General features: G+C 34.9%; 6 protein-coding genes across 9 annotated transcripts; 2 read left to right on the forward strand and 4 right to left on the reverse strand.

Annotated features, from left to right (window-relative positions):
* Positions 1 to 369: 369 nt before the first annotated feature.
* LOC106401387 (B-box zinc finger protein 24-like) lies at positions 370 to 2,018 on the reverse strand. Of its 2 annotated transcripts, none has more exons than XM_013841897.3 (3): positions 1,384 to 2,018; positions 972 to 1,277; positions 370 to 890 (listed from the first exon to the last, which is right to left on the reverse strand). In XM_013841897.3, exons 1-3 carry the CDS (start codon positions 1,564 to 1,566, stop codon positions 648 to 650), a joined length of 732 nt encoding a protein of 243 aa, XP_013697351.1. In that variant the 5' UTR covers positions 1,567 to 2,018; the 3' UTR covers positions 370 to 647. The 2 variants fall into 2 exon arrangements, with proteins under 2 accessions (XP_013697351.1, XP_013697350.1); XM_013841896.3 differs by having other exon boundaries at positions 370 to 893; positions 1,384 to 2,016.
* Positions 2,019 to 2,248: 230 nt separating this feature from the next.
* LOC106401386 (protein ENHANCED DISEASE RESISTANCE 2-like) lies at positions 2,249 to 3,923 on the reverse strand. Of its 3 annotated transcripts, none has more exons than XM_048743476.1 (2): positions 3,742 to 3,923; positions 2,249 to 3,282 (listed from the first exon to the last, which is right to left on the reverse strand). In XM_048743476.1, exon 2 carries the CDS (start codon positions 3,266 to 3,268, stop codon positions 2,342 to 2,344), a length of 927 nt encoding a protein of 308 aa, XP_048599433.1. In that variant the 5' UTR covers positions 3,269 to 3,282; positions 3,742 to 3,923; the 3' UTR covers positions 2,249 to 2,341. The 3 variants fall into 3 exon arrangements, with proteins under 3 accessions (XP_048599433.1, XP_048599434.1, XP_048599435.1); XM_048743477.1 differs by having other exon boundaries at positions 3,578 to 3,753; XM_048743478.1 differs by lacking the exon at positions 3,742 to 3,923 and adding an exon at positions 3,356 to 3,538.
* Positions 3,924 to 5,007: 1,084 nt separating this feature from the next.
* On the reverse strand, positions 5,008 to 7,168 carry LOC106371148 (probable transcription factor PosF21). The gene is made up of 5 exons (XM_013811185.3): positions 6,941 to 7,168; positions 6,253 to 6,856; positions 6,048 to 6,180; positions 5,854 to 5,938; positions 5,008 to 5,642 (listed from the first exon to the last, which is right to left on the reverse strand). Exons 2-5 carry the CDS (start codon positions 6,819 to 6,821, stop codon positions 5,251 to 5,253), a joined length of 1,179 nt encoding a protein of 392 aa, XP_013666639.2. The 5' UTR covers positions 6,822 to 6,856; positions 6,941 to 7,168; the 3' UTR covers positions 5,008 to 5,250.
* Positions 7,169 to 16,531: 9,363 nt separating this feature from the next.
* LOC106370166 (delta-9 acyl-lipid desaturase 1) lies at positions 16,532 to 19,512 on the forward strand. The gene is made up of 5 exons (XM_013810225.3): positions 16,532 to 16,970; positions 17,482 to 17,622; positions 17,700 to 17,840; positions 17,996 to 18,102; positions 19,097 to 19,512. Exons 1-5 carry the CDS (start codon positions 16,647 to 16,649, stop codon positions 19,293 to 19,295), a joined length of 912 nt encoding a protein of 303 aa, XP_013665679.1. The 5' UTR covers positions 16,532 to 16,646; the 3' UTR covers positions 19,296 to 19,512.
* Positions 19,513 to 20,404: 892 nt separating this feature from the next.
* On the forward strand, positions 20,405 to 21,834 carry LOC106371147 (delta-9 desaturase-like 1 protein). Its single transcript, XM_013811183.2, has 5 exons — positions 20,405 to 20,760; positions 20,852 to 20,992; positions 21,100 to 21,240; positions 21,338 to 21,444; positions 21,528 to 21,834. The coding sequence occupies exons 1-5, from the start codon at positions 20,449 to 20,451 to the stop codon at positions 21,718 to 21,720; spliced, it is 894 nt and encodes a 297-aa protein (XP_013666637.1). The 5' UTR covers positions 20,405 to 20,448; the 3' UTR covers positions 21,721 to 21,834.
* A 185-nt stretch (positions 21,835 to 22,019) lies between these two features.
* On the reverse strand, positions 22,020 to 25,135 carry LOC106370164 (F-box protein SKIP16-like). Its single transcript, XM_048743258.1, has 6 exons — positions 25,070 to 25,135; positions 24,656 to 24,805; positions 22,775 to 23,218; positions 22,434 to 22,643; positions 22,229 to 22,335; positions 22,020 to 22,098 (listed from the first exon to the last, which is right to left on the reverse strand). Exons 1-6 carry the CDS (start codon positions 25,133 to 25,135, stop codon positions 22,020 to 22,022), a joined length of 1,056 nt encoding a protein of 351 aa, XP_048599215.1.
* Positions 25,136 to 25,686: the final 551 nt, after the last annotated feature.

The following is a 25,686-nucleotide window of genomic DNA, read 5'->3' on the forward strand; positions in this document are numbered from 1 at the left end:
TTTTTGAGTGGGAAGGTTTGACACAAAAAGACACCTAAAATTGACCTAAAAGAACACCTTCCGTGTTGGAGACGTCATTCAGTTTTCTTGCTTCTATCTCTCTCTCTGACTGTGATCTACAAAAGAAAAAGCTTGCTAATGGTACCATACATTTATACAAGCGAAGGTCCTTGGAAGAAAGAGACACAATCCGTTTAGGTAATGATTACCTTCATCTCTGTTGGTTTATGGTCACAATCTCAGAGATGATCTAGAGTAAGAACTAAGATGCAGGAGCAGTATACAAAGAGAGGCAGAGATATTAACAGAAGGATATTCTAGAGCTGTAAAATGGATGGACTGTCCAATGGGCGTCCATGTCCAAATATATTAACAGAAGGATATTCCTTTTATTTAAGTTTATTCGAGTTTGTAATACCAAAGATATCAAATACCATGTTCAAGAGGTATATGAACAAACTCAAACACAAACATCTAACATAGATTCAGACAAAAAAAACGAAAAGTGTGTAATAAGCTCTCTCAGACATAGCTTACTCAACTTATAGACGAAACTATAGATATGACATTTGACTCCACGCATCATTCTCCATATGCAGATAGGTTTCTAGGAATGTCTACTACACATAGCTTACATATAATATCTTTTAGCCTAGATCAGGGACAATGAAATGCTCTTCTTCATCATCCTCATCATCAACTCTGATCTCTAACCTCGGCTTCTTGTAAGAAGCGTTAGACTTCATTGGTCTGTATGAATGAACATGACCTAAATGAGCAACAGAAAGCTCCGGAACTTGAGCTGCAGGAAGAGTCTCCTGATTAATCTGATCACTGAAGAAACCCATGTCTGAAAACCACTCTAACTCCCCAAGATCAAGCTGTCCTTTCTGCTATACATTCAAACAAAAAAACAAGTCAATACAAAAAAAACAAAGCATTAAGGATCAAACCAACACTTCAATCTCTACCTTATCTGTGAACTCAGGATCAGAGAAGTGGAAGAAATCATCAACAGCCCAAGGAAGAGGAGAAGCAGAAGAAGGCTGTTGCTGGCTTGGGATCTCCTTAGCTTTCTGTTGGTTGTTGGAAGGCTCGGACTGATGATTCTTGTCTGTTTCTTTACTGCAACTACTTGAGCTGAGAGCCACTTTGATCCCAGTGGCTAAGAACCTCTGGTGATTTGCAGATCTAGAGTTAGCCACGTGGATGGATTCATCACAATCTCTACAAAGCAGAGCTCTATCCTCCACACAGAATATAAAAGCTGCCTTCTCCTACAAGTCACAGGGATAGTAACAAACACAATGAGCATACAAATCTTCACCAGTTGCTATAAGATCGATAATTCATAAGAGAGAAGAGATCTATCTATATACTTACTTGGCAGATGTCGCAGCGAGGGAACTTGGTGGAGAGAGAGTTGAGATGGAGGCGTTGGTGCTTGCTCGCGAGTTTGTTAGCTGCGTGAATCTCAACGTCGCATTTAGGACACAGAGCTGCTTCGTCGGCGCAACATATCACCGTGGCTGGAGCATTCTCACACACATCACACTGTATTTTCATCTTCTTCTCTTTTTTTCCACAGACAGTTCTTGATTCTGGGGTTTAATAGATCAAGAAACACTTGAGTGGACAGAGAAAAGTGTTTTGAGGCAGAGGGACAAGTTGGCGAACAACTGTGTGGTGATGAAGAAGAGAGGAGAGAAGAGAAGATAAGAGATTTTTTTTTAAATGAAACTGCGTATCAAAAGGAAACACTATGCTACTTACAGCAAGGTCACTTGGGTCCCACTCTTCTTCTGTGGCTCTCCTTTCTCCTTTTGGTATCTTTCCACTTTCAGATATTATTACTATATTTCACACTTCTTTTCTTTTTATTTCCTAGCAGAGATTTTGAGGAGGGAATATTGCAGCAAGCAAGAAAGATTTGCACTGACTTCTTGAAGAAAGAGGTTTGGTTTCAATCAAATCAGAGTAGACGCAAAGCAAGACTCTCTTCCAGAAGTAGAATGTTATACACGACTTCACGTAATCATGAAAAATGACTTTTGAATATATTAAAATGACGACATTATTTACACACAAAAAAAATGACGACATTATTGTGTAACACCAGTCGATGAGATATTTTAAAAGCTTTATCTAACATATGAGAATTTAAGATCAAGAGGGCATATCACATTCTTTTTTATATGTTCTCACATGGTTGGTCACATGAGTTATTGTTGTTGTATATCAATCCATATTAGTAAAAAAAACAATCTATACATTTGCAATGTTAAATGATAAGGTTTTAGTTGTAATTAAATCAAAGAAACTAAAAGAATTATCAAGCCAGTTACGGTTTCTTTACATCTTCATCCCTTTGTAAATTACCAAAGGATGTATTGTTCATGTTTGGTGTATCTTGATTAAGCAGATTAGAGAATCCATTCCCAAGCGATTTCCACCAGCTAGACCGCTCATTGCTGGTGCTCGAAGACAGTTCCATAGACACAGCCGAGTCAGTCTGTAGCTCGGAGAATCTCACAGCTCCTAATAGCTTTTCTGGAAGCTCTGCATCCGTCTGGCTCTCGATGAGGAAAGCAAGATCAACGGTCAGCGTCGTAATGTACCCAAACGCGAGGTGAACAATGGCGCTAGCAACCATCGAAGACCCTATATCCACATCAATCTCCACAAAATTCTCTCCCGAAACGTACTTGCAAGAGAGTGCACGTCCAATGACACATATAGCTTGCTCTCCAACAGCTTTTCTCACGATCCAAGGCCCTTTGACGATGTTTGCAATCAGTTTAAGCCTCGACTTCTTAAACCCGTCGTCTCCTTTCAGAAACTGATCCATGAGTGAGCCTTGGAGGATAGGCTCTGTAGAAACGAAGTAAGCCACGGCGCTGTAGTTGTCTTTGTGAGGAAGCTGGAGATTGAAGGCCCAGACAAAAGGCTTAGCAGTAGCATCCTCTGTCTGAAACTGCTCATCGATAGCTTTCCTGATTCGGCTGCTTGGATAGCTTAGGATCTCAGAGAGCTTCGTGGGACCTTTAACCCAGTCGAAACCAAGAGGCTTTAGAAGGAAGTCACCAGCAGGTACTTTGACCTTGTCGGAGAAATAATGTGGTCCTCTAACCATAAATGTGTTGGGAGATGGCGTCGTCCAACTGTTTTTGCAGTCCTTGCTGTCTGGCTTAAGACACGGAACAGCTCCTTCTGATCTGACTCTTTTGATCCATTCCGGCTCAGTTTCAACACCGGAGGAAGCAGCCATGTCTTGTTGGAAACCTACAACACACAAAGCAAAACAACAGCTATGAGTAACATGAAGAGAGGAAACTAATCTCATATCAAGAAATACCAAAGCGTGTCGTATTATGGAATTTAAAGATTTAAACTTTTTGAGTAATCACATCAAATTTAGCACGATCACACATGATTATTAATGTGAGTTACAAGAAACTCTAAACCATTGATGATCTTTAAATAACATGCACGAGAACACAGAGCTATAGAATCAAATATTCAATATTTGATACAACGTATCACCAGAAAACGAAGAAAGGAGAAAAAGTTCACCAACCTTGGTAAAGGAAACAGAACAATCGAAACCCCAGAAAACGAAAAAAGAGAAAACTTTTTGAGAGGTTCACGAAGATTCAGCGATGATTATAAAAAAAAAAGGGAGAATAATTCCAACTTCATAGACAATTAATTAAAATAATCTAAGGGAGAAGTAAACAAAACCTTTTCAGCTGATGAAGAGACGGATTCTCCCAAAAACCCTAATTCCACAATTTTAAAGATTCTTCTTTGATTTTTATTATTTTTTGGTTATGAAACGGAAGCTGCGAGCAGATTCTTCGAAAAAAAAAAGAAATGGATAATACTAAGAAAATACAGCAAAGTTTTTTTTTTTATATTGATTGCTATCAAAGAAAAATGGAAAACTTCAATCACGAATTATTCTAATTGAATCAAATTAGTAATGTTACCATTTTAATTACAAAATAATGTCATTCTTTTACTTTATACTAAAATTAATAAAGAAAGGGAAAAAAATTGAAAATTCCAGATTAATTAACTTTTTTTAATCATTACTATGAAAAAAGGGAAATAATTTTGAAATAAATAATTTTGATTTGATTATTATGAAAACGTTTCAGAAATAATGCATCTTGGAAGTGTTGAGTTGAAACTTGTAGTTTGTTTCCCCTGTGGCAGGCCATAATGGGTTTGTTGGATTGTGATTATGAAGACCCTCACCCTCAGACATCCTCCATTTTACGTCTTGCCAGCTCTGAATACAGTCAACTGGTTGCCGATACTCTGAACCGCGCCATTCTTGGTTTGTTCTTTTTTTTTTTCCTCACAAGAAAATCTGTGGCCTCCTTTGACTTTTACAGATTACGAGTTTTAACTCATTTTTTTTCACATCGTCCAGAACACGCAAAACCGCCCAGGTACACGCCAATGGAAAGGCTGTTACAACAGGTGACAGTTGCGAGACAGTACTTGACCGAGGAGTATGGCAAAGTAATCATAACATCTCTGTATTTACTCATATATCTATTGACTATTGGGAATAGTGCCTGCCTGTGTTAAAACGCTATTTCATGTGTTATATAATAGGATGTGTTTCCTCCATTCTCGTTGAAAGATTGTCTCAAAGGCGAATGATCGCAGGACATACTCCGAAGTTTCCTATGTGAAGGATAATGCTAAACATTGTCATGTAAATACAGAAAGGCTTTTGCTTCTCAATGTCATCTCCCTTGTCTTCAACTCCGGCAAAGATGAATAAAAGGTGACTCATACATGGCTAGAGATGGTTTTGGTTTTTGGTGTTGTAGGAGATGAATTTTGTTGAAGACCAGTTCTGTTTGGTTCGGTTCTGTAGCGGAAGATTGTAATCCATGTTCTTGGAAAACTCATTTCTCTTTGTAATGATCGTTTATGTAACACATAACTTGAAGATACTTTGCAGACTTAAGCCACTTAACAAGCTTCAAATCCAAAACCAAGCGAGAGACGATTCAATAACAAACATAACAAAAGCCAAAGAATTTGAATATGGTTAATAAAAAGACTACAGACAAAGGCTTCACTAACAACTTCTAAAGGTGTCTTGTTTTTAACTCTTTTAAGAATGTAATAAATCCCATGAGCCTCTGATCAGGGAGAAAACGCTACAGCTTTGTAACTGGAAAGAGAAAGGAGATTCACCAAACTGGACACTAACACAGTGAACTCTCTTCAGTCTTTTGTGGAGGGAAACTCCAGATCAGGCGATGATGTCGCACTCTCTTTCTGACCCGAAGAAGACATAGGCCTTCTCGGCTCAGCCCCACCGCTTTGTTGTTCCTGCTGTTGAATCCGCTGCTGCTGAAGCTGAAGCTGATACAGTTGCTGCTGCTGCTGAAACTGAAACTGCTGTTGCTGTTGTTGTTTCTGTGAATGTATCTGGAGCTGCTGGAACTGTTGTGCAGCTTGCATAGTGTGCCTCGACTGATTATTGGTATAGAACTGCTGGTTTGATGATCCAAATGAACCATAGTTCATTACTGATGATGCACCACCATTCGAAACACCTTGCCCCGTTAATACCTTAAGATGTTGAACTTCCTCCTTCAGTGCGTCATTTAACGCTGTCACAATAAGGGAAAACACAAGTTAATCAAAATTTTCTTAGCCACAGAAATGTCAACGAGTCTTGACGGTTCTACATTCACAGATCCAGAATGAGGCATGGCATATACATACAACTATGAGACTGTTGACATAATCTATTCGCTTCCAATAGTAAAGATAAGAAGACAAACAATGATAGGAAAGTGTTTTTGAGAAAAGAATCATTACCATCCTGCAGGTGAACTTGTTGCTCCACTGTTTGTACTCTAAGTTTCAGCTCATGGTTTTCAACACTCAGGCCATTTGTATCTCTCTGGACACCAGAAAAAAAAAAAGAAGCTAAAAGGATTAAAAAACCATAAACTTGCAATTAAATTTACCACACATCATAATAACTCTAAAACTAAATCCATTCAACCAACCTGTAAGAGAGTCAACTGCGATGAGAGAGTTGTAGCCTCTGTTTGTAAAGTCTGTACTTTCCTCTCTAGCTCCGCTATGTATCTCATCTTCCTCTCTTTCGACCTCGCCGCAGACTGCCTGTTTGCCCATATCCTACATCAAACACACACAACACGTCACACACCAAAAGAAGCAAAAACATACACAAAGCATAAACATTTCTACCTCTTAGCACGTTTAGGATCAATGAGAGCAAGCTCGGAGAGTTTAGCAGCAGAGATAGCTTTCTTAGAGTCAACTCCTCCAGACACATCCTCACTCCCAGACATAAGACTCGTTGAACCATCCATAGATTGGCTGTGTTGGTGCCTTATCCTCGGCCTCTCACTAGAGCCACCACCACCACCAGGCGTAGTAGTCGAGCCTAACTCATTCCTCCAAACCAGCTCCGCTGGCTCACAGGACGAACTCGCGGAGGAATTGAACTTATCCATGTCGAGATACATTGACATCAAGTCCTCATCCGCGTCATCAGAGAAAGAAGGTCCATCAGGGGCACCACCAACGACGCCGAGATCACTGTCGAAGCTCAAGTCATCAGGGAGAGTAAGGATCTCGGAATGAGCTCGGCGGTGGCCTAGATTCTTAGGCGGGTTATCGGGCATTCGGCTTATATCGTGGCTGAACCGGTTAGCATCAGAGCTCCCACTTGGAGGAGGAGTCAAATGAGGAAACGAAGAGTAACGACCTGATGGTGGAGGAAGGCCTCCACTAGGAGATTTCTCCTTATCCATTTCCGGAGTAGACTAGATTAGCGCTTCCTTGGAACCTACGAAAGTCGAATGCTTTATCTCAATCCCTAAATCAAAAACGAAAACCCTAAAAAAAAAAGATTGAATTTTTACACACTTACAGAGATCTAAAGAGCAGAATGATCCAAAGAGAGATCGGCGAGAGACGAGAGAATAGTTTGAATTGAGTAATTATCTGAGAAAGTTGAGGTTTTTTTCCCAGAAGAAGAAAAAAAATTATCAGAGAGATCCGAGGAGGAGGAGGAAGAAGACGAACATTCTCTCTAAAACGATGTCGTTTTCGTTGTGTTCGGTTTGATGTGTTATTATTGCACAAGTACGAAGTGGTAGAACCGTGTGTGTGTACCATTTTGGTCGGAAGTTGGGGGGGGATAATCAGGTGCTTTAGCGTGTTAATATGAACAATGTTTTCTGGCCGTTAGATCAATTATGTTCGTCGAATTGGTTCACGTGGTTGTTAATTTTTGGTTGGACCGTCGAGTGCTGCGAATATATACATATTATTAACTAATCTTGATGACTTTTATAATAAGTATTTGACTATTTTTAATAAGAACAAAATACAAACCAAATAAGTTGAAACCATGTGATCTGCTTTCAAAAATATTAAAGGTGCTGACGAAATAATATACAAAATTTCAGCTAAAAAGGATTAGTCAGACGTGAAGGAGGAGTTCGAAGAAGGATGAGGTCGAGGTCAGAAAATAGAACAGGGCCTACGAACCAAGCGTTTTCATGTTAACTAAGAAATATAAAAGGTCCGTGTGGTAAAAAGATAAGGCCCATAGAGAGAAAAGAGGCATACACAGTCATTTACTCTTCCTCTCAACTTAATTTCTCTTGCCATACTTTCCTATAGAGGAGAATAGAGTGGTATAGGTTTATACAAATATGGGTCTTTTTTTTTCTTTTTTTTTCCATCATAAAATTCATTCAAAGTAAAATAGCAGTTGTGATACACAAACTGACGGCATAATGAATAAGCCCCAGAAACAAGAGCCCACATGAAGGCGGCAACTAGAACCCACACAGGGGTGACTTAGATTTACGACTAATCACTACAAACGAGCATTAAACAAAATAATTCAACAGACTTTAGAAACAAGCATGGGCCAATGATCAGGGAAATATCGTCGCTGCTACAAACCCGCACACGATAACATCCACTTCTTAACGTCACACCACGACTTACCGCTGCTGCTTACGCCCGCCAAACGGTAACGTCCAAACTCCAAGAACATGAGACTTCATAATCCGACAAGAGGGACCGCAAATTCGATCAACACAACCTTTGGATACGGATCTGGCGCAATCCCATACGACCACTTAATCCTAAAAAGAAGCTCAACTAAACCCCACAACTACGAAGCCTTGTCAACATAATATCACCGGATACTCCCGGACAAAGAACCACACAAGACAAGCAATCACCGCACCCATTAACCTTAGACAAAAGTTTGCTAAACCAATTGTTCAATCCCACTCATAGCAAAACCCAAACTCTGAAGAGCAGCCAAATCCAAACGCTAATACCAAATCCAAACCTTACCACTTTAATTCAGCAAAGCACAAACAACCAAACAAAACCAACAACACCAAAAGCCCAACTAGACCAAAACACTAACAAGAACAAGGAGACCTCGAGAGAAAATCGAAAGGGAAACACGACCTCTATGTCGGCCTCAAAATCCGACTCCACCACCCATAACCCCTGCAATAAACCGCGTCTCGACTCCAGAGCTCGCCGGACTCCACCAACACCGAAGACCTTGCACACCTGACCAGAGACCGGAAACATAGCGACAGGAGAGGGGTTTTGATCGTGAAGCAAAGACGAAGACTAACTACTGAACATCGGAGCTCCCGACGGCCTGACGCGCGCGGACGTGCCGGTATCGTCGGAACAGATCTAGGGTTTTCGAATTCGCCGCCGCTCTCGTCTCTTTTCTAAGGGGGGACTTTTTTTCGCCATGTTTAAATGGGTCTTTCTTATAGTGAGACATTTTCAGGGTTTGGTATAGTCCTCCATTGTTAGGTGGTGATTTGCTTCTTTTTCTACTTAGGGAATTAAATGTATTGTATAACTCGATTTTATAGTCAATAATTCTAAATAGTTAATCACTAGTTTCTTGTTGACAAGTCTTAAAACAGATTTCAGAGTCTCCTAGTGCATATCAGGTTTTTCACATTCTGTTTCATATGTTTGTTACAGTTACACAACTGGTTTATTTCATGATAGATAATAAAACCTATATAGAACAGTAAAACGAAAGTCTCAGTTATTTACATAAAATAATCGGTACTTTTATGTTTTATTATAATATTAGATGGGTTTTTGTTTGGTTTATTTAGTAATTCGCAGAATTTGATCTCTCTAACCCTTTTTCATCAAATATAAACAAGAATCGTAATACTAGCTAGCTATTATGTTGGAGTAAACAGGACCAAGTCATAAGTGGAGGAAACATAACTTGCCTATCGGCAACTGTGGACACCTTTGTCTACGATTTTTAAGAGCAGTTAATGGTTAAATTCTTTTCATTGTAGTTTTTTTTTATAAATTCCATCCTTCTTTTTAGAAAATAGGACTATATATACTTAGTCAAAAAAGGACTATATTCAACATGTTATCCTATTAGGCTCATATAAAATTCAGAATATTTTAAAATAAATAATTCAGATAGATAGAAACTAAAATTATTTAATATTTTTGAAAAATAGATAAATTTTAAAATAATATAAATATTATTATAATATACGCATTTAACATAAAAAAATTATTTGTAATTGTTGTATTAAAAATATTGTTTCTTAAATATACTTAAATATACTTTTATAAAAACATAGATATATTATAGTATATTTACTTCTAAATATTATTATATAACTAAATATGTAGACGTGGTAGAGATTTTTTATAAACACCTGCATTTTGACAAATATGAAGATGAGTTAGAGATTTTTTAAGACAACACGTTCTAAGCAATAAGATTATATTCATATTAATTCAACCAACATATGTTTCATATTTTTTGTTTGAAACTATATGTTTCATATTTCCACGTAATGTTATTACATCTTTGGTTGATTGACTCTTTGAGCGGAATCTTAGGTGATCAAATGATTATATACATACATTTGATAAATTCGTTGATAAAAATAAATCAGCTATTTGTTATTAAATATAGTATATATTTGAATTCTTCGTATTAATTTTAGATAACAAAACAATGTTTGCATGTTTTATTTTATGTTTGTAGTCCAGTAAAAATTATCAGAGCAGGCTCGAATCAATGGCGAGGCCATGGCCTTGAATGGTGGTGACAAAACAGATGGAACTGGATTGGACACCGACCTAATCAGATTGTCAGAATCCCAGAAACAGAGGAAGCTCACAGTTTTTTCTTCATTGAGATCTGTGATTATTTATTTACTGTTTTATGTAACAATAACCTATGATGAGACCTATAGGTTAAAAGGAAATAAAATTGTGTTACTTTAACCATGGTGAACGGTAGTTGAAGAAACAGTGGGTCTGTCCCTTGGGGTGTTGCAGTTGCATCATTGACTTTTTGGCCCCAAATATAATTAATGTCATATGAAGTTATGATGCTGAATCTATGGCATTGTGATTTGTGGTTACTCTTTGAACATATGCTACAATAGTTATACTGTATTGCCAACAGTTTATAAATTCTATGCAGTTGTGGTTTTAATGTATCTTTAACTCTTGTCTTTAGTTCTTTTATTAATATCTAAATTGGTGAATTCAAGATTTATTCCATTTATAATCTTTAGAAATGAAACCAAAAGATTTGTTCAAAAAAAAAAAAGAAACCAAAAGATTTGTCTAAAACTAAATATCATAATGCATATGCAATACCATAACTGAATACAAACAATGAATAGCTAATTTGATTAGTAATAAGTGGTGTTTATATATAAATATAATGGGACCTGATTTCGAATATATATTGATATATTTGAAAATAGTTTTTACGTTTCATGGAGCCGTCCAAATACCAAATGTTATAAGAACTTGGCATTACAAAAATATTCTTATAGTAGTTATTGAAATCAAATGATGACATTGACAGTGCTTGGTTTGCTTGTGTAGATATTTTTGTACATAAATTTCGCATTTAACTCATCTATTTTTTGCCCGATGTTGTATATTTAATGTTTTCGCTGTAAAGATGTTGAAATTACGTTGATATGGTAGGATGGGGGTATCACGAAGATATTTCATTCAGAATCAATAGAGTGGATGGTGGCCACATTCTATGTATAAACGTTTCCATGGACCAACCAGTTATTTTCTATAAAAAAAAATATTGGCTGCAGATTACTTCAAATTTGTATACATCCTGATGTGATATATATTTTTTTTGAAACACAAACTTTCATTCATTAATTGATAAAACCAACATTAGGTGAGTTCATTAAGGCAACCTCAGCCACCAAGGTTTGTTTTGCCAATAAATCTGCCTCACTGTTTTTTTCACGAGAGATCCACGAAAATAAAATACATTCAAAAGATAGAACAACAGACTTAATATCAGAGACGATGCCATAGACTGCAGCCATCGTCTTTGTATTTCTGCATTATATATATCACATCAGGATGTATACAAAGAACTCTTGATATTATCCGTTATAATGTTCTAAGCTTCTAATATCCGTTAATTTTTTTTCGTTCATAGGAGTATTTTTGGATACACATAGATATAGCCTAGGAGAGAAAAATAGCGATACAATATTGTTCGTTTTTAAAGAGATTCGAGACCTGGGAATTCACACTTCACCCACTGTCCACTTGGCTCAGTTATGTAGACACTCGTATCAAGTTAGACATTTACTCTTGGATGTCCATTCGTACTACAATCATATAAAAATTTCGATAATAAGTAATAATTAAGCTTATTACAAGATTTTATCAAAACATGACATTCATATGCATTTGGAGTTTCCAATTGACCGCACGTATTTTGACCGGTGTGTTCTTACTCGGAGATTAGATATGCATCTGATTTATTCTCTTTGATGGGTTTAATTTCTAGATGACCACATGAATGTACAGTCCATCCAAATTGTATATGAAGCTCATGTAGAGACATCAGACATGGTTGCTATCGAATTTGTAAAGGTGAGAAATCAACTCCTTTACAGTATGGTTAGTGTACGAACAAATATTTTGACGAATATGACCAGTGTAATAATGTTTTTTTTTTGTTATTTTGTAATTATGTTCATTGCTTGGACATGTTGCAGTCAGTACAAATGAATGAACCCTTTTAAATGTTGTCTGATACTAAGGTTTTTGCCTTAATTCATATACAGTCTTCATTTCACAGAATTTATGCATACGATCTATTCATATATATGTATAACCATATTATATAAAAATATATACTACCAGCGTCCATAAATTTACAAGAAATACTAAAAAGGTAAACGAATTTATCTTATATGTATATAAACTGGAACAAGTGCATATGTAATATGTTTATGCGTATAGATTAAACAAAGCGTAGTCAATATCGAGCTCCGTGTCAGCGTTATGCTACATGCATGATGCATCTGTAGCTTCCAATTGTAATTATATTACTAAAACAAGTTAATGGAAGTGTTATGACGCCTAACGTCCCAACTGTAACAAATTAAATAAGATAAAGGTGGCAATAGAGAAGGAATGCATTACTAAGAGCATCTCCAAAAAGAAACTCTATTTTGAAGTTTCCAAAACTTTATATTTGAAGTTTCAATGTGTTCTTCTCCAAAAGTAAAACTTCAAACTTAACTTCAAAATTATTTATATTTTACACTATGATCCTTATATTTGTCATAGTTGATGTAAATTCATAAAACTTCTATAAATAACTAATACATATATATATAAATATTACAGAAATATTAATTAAAAAAAATCTTACACTAAAATATAAAATTATAAATAAAAGTACATAATTAAATATTAAACTGCAAGCAAATATTACATTATTGCATAAAATTATTTCCATAATGCTCCCATATATGATCAACTAGTGCATTTCGAAGTAAGAAATGATTCTCTTTATTTTTATTTGTAGATTACGAGCCAAAAATTGTTGAAACCGGGTATCCTCGTAATATGTCTGCTGATAGTTTGATATCATCAAACGAAAAAATCCTTGATCTTTTAAACGAAAGTACAACAAGCAGGGAAAAATGTCATGAGATGATTGAATTATGACTGCAAAATGAAGCAAAAAAGTTAGCTTTTAAAGAAATAAAAGAGGAAAATAAAATATTGCTAAAAAACTTAGCTTCTATCGATGATGTTAATATTCGTGAATACATTCAATCTGAACAAGAAAGAATCATACGAAAAATGCGTCAAGAGCAACAACAACAATCATCTTCGGTTACACAAAATTTGTTGAACAATATTTTGGAGATTTTAGAGGTTCCGGAGCAAATTTACCAGACTATTAGTGTTGTTATAATATTTAAATTTGAGTAATAATTATGTCTTCATGTGTCTTTTTAATAAGTTTTTATTATGGTTTTTTGTAATATTCTTGTTGTTTAATTCTAGTTTTAAAATATTATAAATCTTGTTTTAATTTTTTTATTTAATTTCATGTGTAAAACTTAAGTTTATATAACAAATTTGAAATATTTATGAGATATAAAAGTTTTAAGGATTAAAACAATAAACAAAAAAAATATTTAAGAATTATAAATATGATGTATAATTGTAAGGACCAAAATGCAAATAAAAAGATGAAACTTCAAATTTGAAGTTTTGAAAAGTGAAACTCTATATTTGAAGTTTCACTCTTCAAAACTTCAAATTTGAAGTTTTGAAGTTTTTTTTTGGAGAGCAAAAAACTCTATATTTGGAGTTATAGAGTTTCTTTTGGAGATGCTCTAAGGAATGTAAGTACTCTCTCCATTTCAAATTGAATATGGTTAAAAGTTTTTTACACAAATAAAGAAAATAGTTAAATGCTCAGTTTGCCTTTATTTAACTACCAAAAATTTATAATATTTATTTTTTTCTTAATTTATTTACAAGCCAAATAGCTATATTAATGAAAGAGTTGCATTAAAATAATAGACATCACTTATTTTGTAACAAAAAAAATTCTTCTACAAAACATTTAATTTGAAACAGAAGAAATATTTACTTATTAAAAAAATCAGTTCCAAACAATAAGTCCAAGGCTGTCTTCTTAGGTTTGTAAATCTCTTTCCCATATGGAGGACATTACATCACTTTTCACACACATTTTAACCCTTTTTGATTGTACAAGAGCAATTCACTCCAAAATCTAGATTAGAGTAAAAAAATACTTCAATCCTACTCTATTCCTCATTTTATATTAAATAAAAATAATTTTATTTCATAATAGAAAATAATTTTATTTTATATTCATTATTCCATTTATCATTCCAAAATGTAGTAGAAGTGGAGCAAAACTCAACTCCATAATAGAATTACTATATTATAGAAGAAAAAATGGAATTTTACATTGAAAATGTTTTAAGAGATAGAAATATTTGCATCACTTTTGATGTATATTAATGCTTTTTGGAAAGAAAAAACATCAATATTAATTTTCCGTAGAAACATATTCATTACATAAGCAAACAAATATGGTGAATATGTTGTAATTATTATATAAAGAAAAATAATTTTTTATAAATTTGGAATATCCCGGGTATATGAAAAATCCAAACTAATCTTTTAAAAATGATGGACACTTCACGAATAGACCATATTTCCAGGTATACAAATACACCGAAAACATGGTTCTATATCTGTATAGATGTCCATGAGTTTCGTGTAATAGATACATTGAACATTCGAACCTGAAACGTATTATCGTTCCAATCATGTTTCCTTGTCATCCAATCACTGTTCCCGGACAGAAAAACAATTTTGAGAAATAATAATGTCCCTAAAATCAACCCTTAAAATAAATTACCTGTGCATTAATATAGATTAAGAATAAACAAAACTTAAAAATAAATAAAAATTGAATAATGCTAGTCGAAGAGTTGCATAGAAATATTTTACTAAATTAGATTTTACCGTTTTTAAAAAAAAAATGGTGTTCTCAACGCCGCTATATGAACGCTCTTTCCTTTTTACCGTTAGATATTCAAATTAGTTTTTCTGCTAGCATTCCGTTATGTTTATTACTGATAGCCAAGAGCTCAACAGTATCATTTTATACATAAACAACCAAAAATCAGAAATAAGACCCTTAATATTTACTCTTTCTCACTATTGATATACAATATAGATTCATGCATAATGCATACTAGACTTTGATCCGCGCACCTGCGCGGATATATTTTCCAAAAGTATGTTTCTATTTGTTTTTCATGTCAATAATATAAAGGCCAGGCAAAATACCCGAATCTGAAGAACCAAACCGATCTCGATCCGAAAAAGTAGTACCAAACTCAAACCAAAATTGATTAAATATCTGAATTATTCAAAATTTTGGTTTTGGAGAACCGAAACCGAATCCGTTCCGAACCGAAGTATTCCGGATACCCGAATATATCCGAAATAGATTTATATGCTTATATATATTAATTATATTCAGATTTAATATATATAAATACATCTAGAATATATATGATACTTATAAGCTGGTTTAAATACTTGAAAATATATACAAATAATAAATAGTAAATATATAAAATAGTAAAAGTATATTTAAAACACCAAAAATACTTAAAATCATTATTGATTATCTATCCAAATATTTGAACTAAAATAATTTATATGTTAAGTTTAGATATTCTGACATATGTTATTCAAATTTATATTTAATATATTATTTTGTTTATAGTTTTTGAGAAATTTAAAGTATATAAATATATGATGAATTTTAAAATTTTAAAAGTAATTTGAATGGGTTATCCGAACTCGAACCGAACCCGCAAAAATCCAAAGCGAACCGAACTGAAATTTAGAAATATTAGAATGAGGCTGAAATCTTTGACTCCGGAAACCCGAAACCCAAACAAACCTGAACCGAATCCGATAGATGATTTAATATAGTATAATGGAATTCTAAATTTTCTTAAAAATATAAGCTCAATATTTTTTTCTTTTTAATATACTGCTATCCATGTTTCCAAACAAACCTATTTTTTAAAACTACAATCTATGTTTCCAAACAAACTTTTCTTTTAAAACTGCAATCCATGTTTCCAAACAAACTTTTTTTTAACTACCATCTTTGTTTCTAAACAAACTTTTTTTAAAAATTGCTATACATGCTTCCAAACAAACCTAATTTATATTTGAGTTTTAATAAGATAGATATCGAATCAGCATCCATATAAGAAAGGAAAAATATTACCACAAGTTAGAACAATTGCATATATATATATTAAATCAATACGAGGTATGTATCATCTTATGCTAACGTAGTTACATGCATATATCTATGGATTCTAAAAATTATAATATTTTAACTATCAACACAAAAAGTTAATGTGCTAGCTAGCTAGCTAGTAGTTAACGACTGCGTCCCAACTGCAACAATTTACAGATAGGTGAAAAAAGGGTGCGTGCATTAGAGAATACATTACGGCGTCCGTTTAATAAGTCAGTCCATTGTATTTAAGTCCCCCCCCCCCCCCCCCCCCCCCCCCCCCCTCCATGCATGTTACTATAAATTACAACGACACTCATTCACAACCTTACACAAAAACACTTTATAACACTCTCTTTGTGCAAACTTCAAATTTTAAAGAATTGTTTAATTTCATCGACTTGCTAGACACTATTCAACAAAAATGTCAATGTCATCGTCGGAGGAGAATCACCGGAAAACAGTGGAGGACAAGGCTGAGATGAGGAGGAGAAAAAGAGCAATTTGGGAAAGAAAGTGGAAGAGATTGGACATTGTGAAGGCTTTTGCTTCTCTCTTTGTGCATTTCCTCTGTCTCTTAGCTCCTTTCCATTTCACTTGGCCAGCTTTACGGGTTGCACTTGTTGTCTATACGGTGGGTGGGCTAGGTATCACCGTCTCTTACCACCGTAACTTGGCTCACCGGAGCTTCAAAGTCCCTAAATGGCTCGAGTATTTGTTTGCTTATTGTGGTCTTCTTGCCATTCAGGTTCGCTCTCTTTCTTCAGCCTATTGTGACTTTCTAAAAATAGTATATATAAATATACAACAACATGCATATATAGTGCTGGATTTGAATCCAAATAATTAAACCATTCGAACGAGTGCAAACACAAAACGAGTGCAGTATCACTTACCTGATTTATAAATTTCGTTTAATCGTTTCGAGTTACGCATACATTAGATGAACTCGCTAGTCCTATTTTAATTACAAAATGCTACAGATCTTAAGTTTGAACGTTAAGATTTATAATATTCAACTACCAACTCAGAATGACTTCAAGCCAGTGTCGATATATGTACCCTTGGATTTATCAGTATATAATATCATTGTTTATGCTTACTTTAACTACTCTTTTAGTTATATGAATTCTTGGACCACCTTAAAATCCTTGGATTCGTAAGACCCATATAGAGTTAATATTTAATATTTAATATATGTATCTCTCTAATTCTATCATATAACTATAAGCATTTATTTTTGTTTGTTACTGTAACAGGGTGATCCGATTGATTGGGTCAGCACACATCGATACCATCACCAGTTTACAGATTCAGATAGAGACCCACATAGCCCTAATGAAGGCTTCTGGTTCAGCCATCTCCTATGGCTATTTGACACTGGTTATCTTGTAGAAAAGGTAAAATTAATTACAGATATAAGTATATTTACTTTAATCACAATTTAAAATTTTAATACAATATTGTAATGAGACAGTGTGGAAGAAAGACAAATGTGGAGGACTTAAAGAGGCAGTGGTACTATAAATTCCTTCAAAGAACGGTCCTGTACCACATTCTAGCATTTGGTTTCCTCCTCTATTACTTTGGTGGTTTGTCTTTCCTTACGTGGGGAATGGTAATATTTACCCTCTTCTTTTGCCCTTTATTCTATTTACTTACCAAAATAAAATCTTGAAAGCAACGTTTACCTATTGTGTTTGTCTATCAATAGAAACAGTAACTATTGATGATAAATGATTAAGAATTTGTAATGTTGGTGGATGTATGTAGGGTATTGGGGTAGCAATGGAGCATCATGTGACTTGCCTCATCAACTCTCTTTGCCATATTTGGGGAAGCCGAACTTGGAAGACCAACGACACTTCTCGTAATGTTTGGTACGTAGTACAAATCCTCATGAATGCATCATACTAATGTCATTTGGTATGTATATATTCTTTGGTCGCTAGATAAGATAGTTTCTTTTATTATTTGATGCTTGATGCCTCAACTAACTACCTCTGTTTTAAAAGGTCGATTAGGATATTTAAACATAAGCACATTCTCCACGAAAAACATTCAATTTACTATTTGACTTTACTAAGCTGGAAAAACAACATCATTGTCATCGGACTGGTCTATTGACAAAGAAAAAGAAAAAGAAAAATTCGTCTGAAATGGAAACTCAACTGGACCAACTCCAAATGCATTTAAGTTCACCATCTATAAACCTGACATATATAGATCTTTTAATTGCCTTGCTTTTTCTGTGGTCCACTTTACTACTAGAGCATGTTCAAAATAACTTGTAAACCCAATGATAATGTTCTTACGGTTTGATACATTTTTAAATTTACATATAATTAAATTAGAGACACAAAAAAATGCTAATTGTTTTTTTGCAATTTATAATTTAGAAATATATTACATTATAATAATAGTTAATCATTTAATTTTTAAAATATATATATATATATATCATTCAACCAATTAGCTTACCATGTTTTAAAAATGGACAAATATGCATCATATATGTTTTCTTGTTTCAGAATCATATATATTAATTTACTACTCCTTCCGTTTTTTTTAATATAAGTTGTTTTAGAGAAATTTTTATGTTCCAAATTATATGACGTTTTCGATTTTCTATGTAAAATTTATTAACACCTAATGTTATATGACCAATGATAATATACCTTCTATTTTATTATTGGTTGATTTGTGGTTAGATAAATAATTAATGATTTTCTTAATATATGTGCATAATTATAAAACGATTTATATTAAAAACAGATGGAGTATATGATATTAAAGCTACATCAATTAATTAGCAATAATGATATGTTATAACTTCGAAGAAACTAACCAAGTGGTTGAATATGTTGGTTCTAGGTGGCTATCGGTATTCTCGTTTGGGGAGAGCTGGCACAACAATCACCATGCCTTTGAGTCGTCGGCGAGACAAGGCCTAGAGTGGTGGCAAATCGACATCTCTTGGTACATCGTACGCTTTCTCGAAATCATCGGTTTGGCTACTGACGTGAAGCTGCCTTCAGAGAGTCAACGGCGTCGTATGGCATTGGTTCGTTGAATGAGGATATTCGACTTATCGTCTTTATTAAGTATGATTTAAATGTCTGCGTACGTTTCAAGGTTTTGGTAAGGGTGACACTTGTAATATTGTGTTATCCGGTGTTTGTTGTGTGTTGGAACCAATTTACTTAATTACGTTCGTTTTCGTGAACTTCTAATATGCGTAATGTAGTTAACCACGTTTTCTATTATTTATGTCATTTACATTTCGTTCATGCACATTAGTAGAAAAAACTGATATAAGTATTGGTATGATTGCTTACATTTAAAAACTTATTAATTTATAGTGATGCCCATATATTAATAACATTTTGCTTTGGCTCTCTGGTTTTTATAGAGAGCATTGCAAGAAAATTTAACTTGAGTAACCGGAAAAATAAGAAGCGGATTGAACAGAAGCGGCCCGAGTATATGAACTTTAGAATGTGTATGTTAATACTTTTGGTTTAGATAATATCACATATATACAGATGAAATTCTTTGTGTTTCCAAAAAAAACAAATACAGATGAAATTCTTTATAGAGCATCTTTGTTAGACTAACCTCGTATTGTTAATTTAGGCAAAAAAAAAAACTTCGTATTGTTAAGCCTTTTACAAATAAAAAACTTTGTATTGTTTATAACAAATATTTTTATTTGGTTTTTACACATTTTCTGTTTTTTAGTACCCAAAAGGATATTATTACTTGGCGTATCACGCGTACAAAATATTTTCCAATCTTAAACCTTAAACGTTAAGAGGCATCAAAATGCCTGTATTGTTATGACGTAAAAGCATTCGAAAAAACTTTTTATTAAAATACCAAACAAATGTCCAGGTTTGTACGTGTGCCTATTATGCTTAACTCTTAGTTCTCGGACTAACCAATCAACCGGGATCGCTACGCAAAACATTAACGAATGCTCCTATTAGAAAATAATAAAATTAGCCAACCAATCGCTTGATTATTTTTAAAATTAAATCCTCGTTTGGAGACTAGGCAAACACGAGGGGAAGTGTACACGTTTATTATTTCGTTGTTAAACTATGATATGATTACTCAAATCCAGCTTTACGATTCTGAATATCCACAACATTCAGCTATATATATAATCACAATCTTTGCTCAACCATATAACTCACCAAATCTCAAAACACAAACCATCCTTGATGGGTGGCACCAAGGAGAATGGCTCTGGCTCTAGCCGAAAAGCAATGCGTAAGGAAAAAAGAGCATATTTTTTTAGAAAATGGACAAGCGTCGATTTAATGAGAGCTTTAAGTGTTGTGGCCGTTCATTTGTTGTGTGTCATGGCTCCTTTTAACTACAAATGGGAAGCTCTCCTGTTCGGTTTTATTCTCGCTGCAGTGACTAACCTCAGCATTACGTTCTCGTACCATAGAAATTTGACTCACAAGAGCTTTAAGCTACCTAAATGGCTTGAATATCCTTTTGCTTATTCTGCACTTTTTGCCCTTCAGGTATATATCGCTTAAACCAAAAATTAAAATGAAACAAAACACACCCAATATGCATCCTCAGTTTTATTTGAAATGTTATTTTTTTGGGCAGGGTCATCCAATAGATTGGGTGAGCACACATAGGTTCCATCACCAGTTCACAGATTCTGACCGTGACCCACATAGCCCTATCGAAGGATTTTGGTTCAGTCATGTCCTGTGGATATTCGACACCAGTTACCTCAGAGAAAAGGTAACTCCAGCGTTTTCAAATATCTTACAAAACCAGAATCAATCTTGATTTATGATTAACTAAAACTACGTCGTACATGTTGTAACAATGCAAATTTTATGCAACAGTGTGGAGCACGTAACAACGTGATGGACTTGAAACAGCAATGGTTCTACAGGTTTCTACAAAAAACAGTTGGTCTCCACGTCATGGCGTTTTGGACCCTCGTCTATATATGGGGTGGTCTACCTTACCTAACTTGCGGCGTGGTAAAAAAAAGGACATCTTTACATTTTTTCATAAATGTTTTAGGTTTTCAAAACTGATTTCATAAAAAAATAACAAAATATCATTTTGTTGTAACAGGGTGTTGGAGGAGCAATCGGTTACCACGGGACGTGGCTCATAAACTCAGCATGTCATATTTTGGGCTCGAGAGCTTGGAACACCAAGGACACATCACGTAACATTTGGTATTTTATCAAAGAGATATGAACATCCTTGTGCATACCATAATTAGGAACTAATTTTGAGTATTTGTGGAAATGGTCTATAGGTGGCTAGCACCAGTGACGATGGGAGAAAGCTGGCACAACAACCACCATGCCTTTGAGGCCTCGGCTAGGCACGGACTGGAATGGTATCAGTTAGACATAACTTGGTACCTTATTCGGTTCTTTCAGGCTCTCAGTTTAGCCACCGATGTTAAATTGCCTTCAGAAGCGCAGAAACGCAAGATGGCTTTTTAATCTCAGCTCTAATTCTAGCTATTTCATTTTCAACCTTGTTTTCGCTCATCACACGGTCACTTGTTATTATGTAAAACATTTGCGAATAATATATGGTCTAATAAATTTGTAAAACTGGTCGATTCAGAGCACTTAAGTTAACTTAATAAAGTGCATTGCACAATGTATGAACTATAAAACTGGTCGATTCAGAGCACTTAAGTTAACTTAATAAAGTGCATTGCACAATGTATGAACTATAAAAGCTGATATAACGCATTATCTTGAAAGAGTAACAAACCTCCTTGAGGGAGATGAGTTTAGAAGATGTAGTCTGGTAACTTCACAGGAAACTCTGCGACGTTGACTTCGAATTGAGGTCCTTTCGGATCTTGCAAACTACATAAAATGAAAGACGCAATGGTAAAAATTATACTCCAATTACAAGGTTTAATCTTAAAAACAAGATAAACAGCATAAGCGGTCTGCAATCTTATAAATCAAACATCATCGTCCATGAAGCATATACCTTCCAGGCACAAAGGTGAAAGATCCCTCAACGGATAAATTACTTGTTGGAAATTGGGAAATACACCTATACACAAACTCTTCTTCCTTGGCTTGTAAGAGCGGATTCTAAAAAATACAACAAACCACATTAGAAAGAATTGCTCATATCCATTGTACTACATGGAACTTATATTAGCACAGGAGTGGAAGAAGCAAAACTATACCTTAAGTAGCACAACTTCTCCATCAACATCACCTATTACCGCGTCATCAGCTCGGACAACCCAATGTCTCGAATACATTTGCCAAGAGCTACGGTGTCTCCTGTTAAAGTTGGGCATGAGAGACATCCGGATGGAACATGCATACGAGTATACCGGTGGGTTATCCAGATGATTAGATACTTCAGGCATAAACACAGAAGACGCACGCACCTGCATTTATTTATTTATTTAATAACAATCTACAACCATGAATATAACAATTTTCCTGATTTATGAATGTGATTTATGAATGCACTTATAAAAAAAAAGAATATAACAGTAACTAAATAAATATTGTTTACCTGCACACCATTAGTTACAGAGATAGAACACAAGGGAGGAATCTCGGGAAACAAACTGATACTTTTAATGTTATCCTGTTCACGGACTTTGGTAGCACCAGTTTGTAACCTCCTGCCATGTTCTTCTAACCAAAGCAGCATGGCGTCCTCTTGTTGATCGCCGTTGATGCAAACCAAAGACTCGGGAACACAAGGAAGCATTTGGTGAGAACTTGTGTTTTCAGTATAAAGCTGTCCGTTTGTGCAATCAAGGAAAAACATCTTCTTCGAACTGGGCGCTGCTGATACAGCCACAACGACAATGTTCTTGGAGATAGTATTATGATCGCCGGCCATGATATCGATTGTCTGCCTTACCACTTCCTTAAGAGGTAGCAAGTAGACATTAACTTTATGCCAATAAGCAGAATAGCCACCAATAAGCCCTGGAGGCCCCTTATCACACTACAAGAAAACACAAGTTTTACGAGGGCAGTTTTCCTCGCTAATTCGTCGTAAAAGCAGTGTTACGACGAATTAGCGAGGAAACCCGTTTCGTGGTTATACGTTTGTCGTAACGCATATATCCTCGCTAATTCGTCGTAAGTTAGCGAGGAAATAATTTCGTCGTAAAAGCGAAGGAGGATATTTCGTCGTAAAGACCACGTAAAGATTCCTCGTAAGGACGTCGCTAATTTTCCTCGTAAAGACCACGTAAAGATTCCTCGTAAGGACGTCGCTAAGTTTCCTCGTAATTACCACAAAAAACTTTCCTCGTAAAACCCACGTAAATAAATACTCGTAAAATTAACGTAAATACCTTGACAGCTTTCCACGTAAAGAAAACGTAAAAACCTTGATAGATTTCCACGTTATTTCCTTGTAAATGTTTCCTCGTAAAAACCACGTTAAGCTTCCACGTAAAGAAGCCGCAAAATTAGCTACGAATTTACTTCGTTTCATTATTTTATAGAAATATAAAAAATTATAATTATAAATATAATTTAAATTATTTAAATTATTAATAAAATTAAAATTCTAAAAAAATCAAAACCAAAATATTTTATATATAAATAAGTTTTGAATTCATAATACAAGAACCGAAATTAAAAAGAACTTGGGTGGTCGTTAATTAATCGTCTCGTAGAATTCATCACTCCTCGCCTGAACATCCGCCTCGGCATGTGAGTCGTCGGTCGGTGACTGGCCTGGGATAGGATTTTGTTGTCGCATGGTCTTCAACAAAGTCGCCCATTCCGGATTTGTGGCCGCTACAACGTCCAAAAAGCCCTCGAGTCCACCCATACGAGATCGCAGCTGAGTAGAATCTCTACGCAGCTGAGTAGACTCTCTACGCAGCTCTTCGGACTCCCTACGCAGCTGAGAGACTTCATCATCCCGTCGCTGAACATAAGACGATGTCGCTCAACGTTTTTTTACGAGGATTATTTTTCCTCGTTAAACTTCCTCGTTAAAATTACGTTTTCTTGTAGTGTCAACACCAGCACTGGATGAGGAGGAAGAAAGTTCTTGGCCATCGACGAAACGGTAGAGAAGCCTTGTGGTGACTCGTGAGAGGAAGTTGGACGTTGAGAGCAGTCTCCAATTCTTCAAGATCATCCTCCGTGACACCTTTTCTCAGTGTAGCCTCTGCTTCAGGGAAGTTTAAGCTTAACCATAGTTTGAGACTGTCCCAACAAGAGACTCCAAGGATAAATTATAAAGGACTCCCTCCATCACTGATATGCCCCCTGAAACAATAATAATAAAGACACACAACCTTTTAAATGAACAGAACCACAGCTATATATATACTTAAAAAGGCAGGCTCAGAGATCAGATCTAAGGAAAAATCAAACCCTAGAAAATGTGAAAAGAATATTAAAAAAAAAAAAAGCTGACCTTGAAGGAAGGAGAGAATCTCCATGGGGATGTAGTCATGTAGAGGAGTAGAGATGTTGAGGTCAAGGGAACAGAAGATGGACCAGAGAGATTCCTCGGAGGCGGAAACTTGAAGGCGTTTGCTGACACAAGCAACTCTAGCTGTGTTCTCTATAGAATTCAAAGATTGTATAAAGAATAACTCTCTTTATTAATGCTCAAGAAACTCACTCAAAACTTAAGCTCAATCTCTAAACTCATAAGTTATGCAACACACTTGCATCTTCTTATATAGAGATTTATAATTCCTAATCCTAATAGGTAGTATATCTAGATAACTCCTAAACATACTAGTATTCCTATATTCCATAACTCGGTAGGATTAGGTGGATAACTTCTAACTCAAGTTTCCTTTTCTTTCAAGCTTATCCCAACATTCTCAGGACCGACTTTGGATAATATCATGTGGAGAACCAAATCTTCAGCATCCTCTAGACTCATGCCTTCGGTTTCGCTCAGTTGAGTTTGAAGGAGGATGCGAACCAAAAGATAAATACTTTTATTGTGGTGGAGTCTTAAAACTATAAAAGTGTCCTTTTGTCGGGGTAGGGTTTTAACTTTTAACAAAAAAACTAGATTTTGACCCACTCTTTGAAAGGGCGGGTATATTTTATGTTTTAATTTATCTTTTAAAATTTTAATTTTTATATTTGTGTTTTTGTTTTTATAATCATGTTTGTATTTTTCTTTGTATAAATTTTAATAAAAATCTTAATCTTTGAAAAAGATTGAGATTATTAAATAACATAAAAAAATAATTTGGGTGGAATACTTACAAAAAGAAATTGTAACCAAATTACATGCATCAGATTTCAATCATAATTTTAGTACTTTAACAATCTGCATTTGGAATTAACCCAAAAGAAAAGAAGAATAACTGTTATTATATATATGAATGTCGGTACATGTACATGCAAAGAAGCCATATTGGAAAGAAGTGGGTACTGAAAAATATGGACAGGAAGTTACTTTTTTTCTTTCCCGCAAATAGA

The sequence above is a fragment of the Brassica napus genome, chromosome A10 (genome assembly GCF_020379485.1).
Source record: "Brassica napus cultivar Da-Ae chromosome A10, Da-Ae, whole genome shotgun sequence".
Lineage (NCBI taxonomy): Eukaryota > Viridiplantae > Streptophyta > Magnoliopsida > Brassicales > Brassicaceae > Brassica > Brassica napus.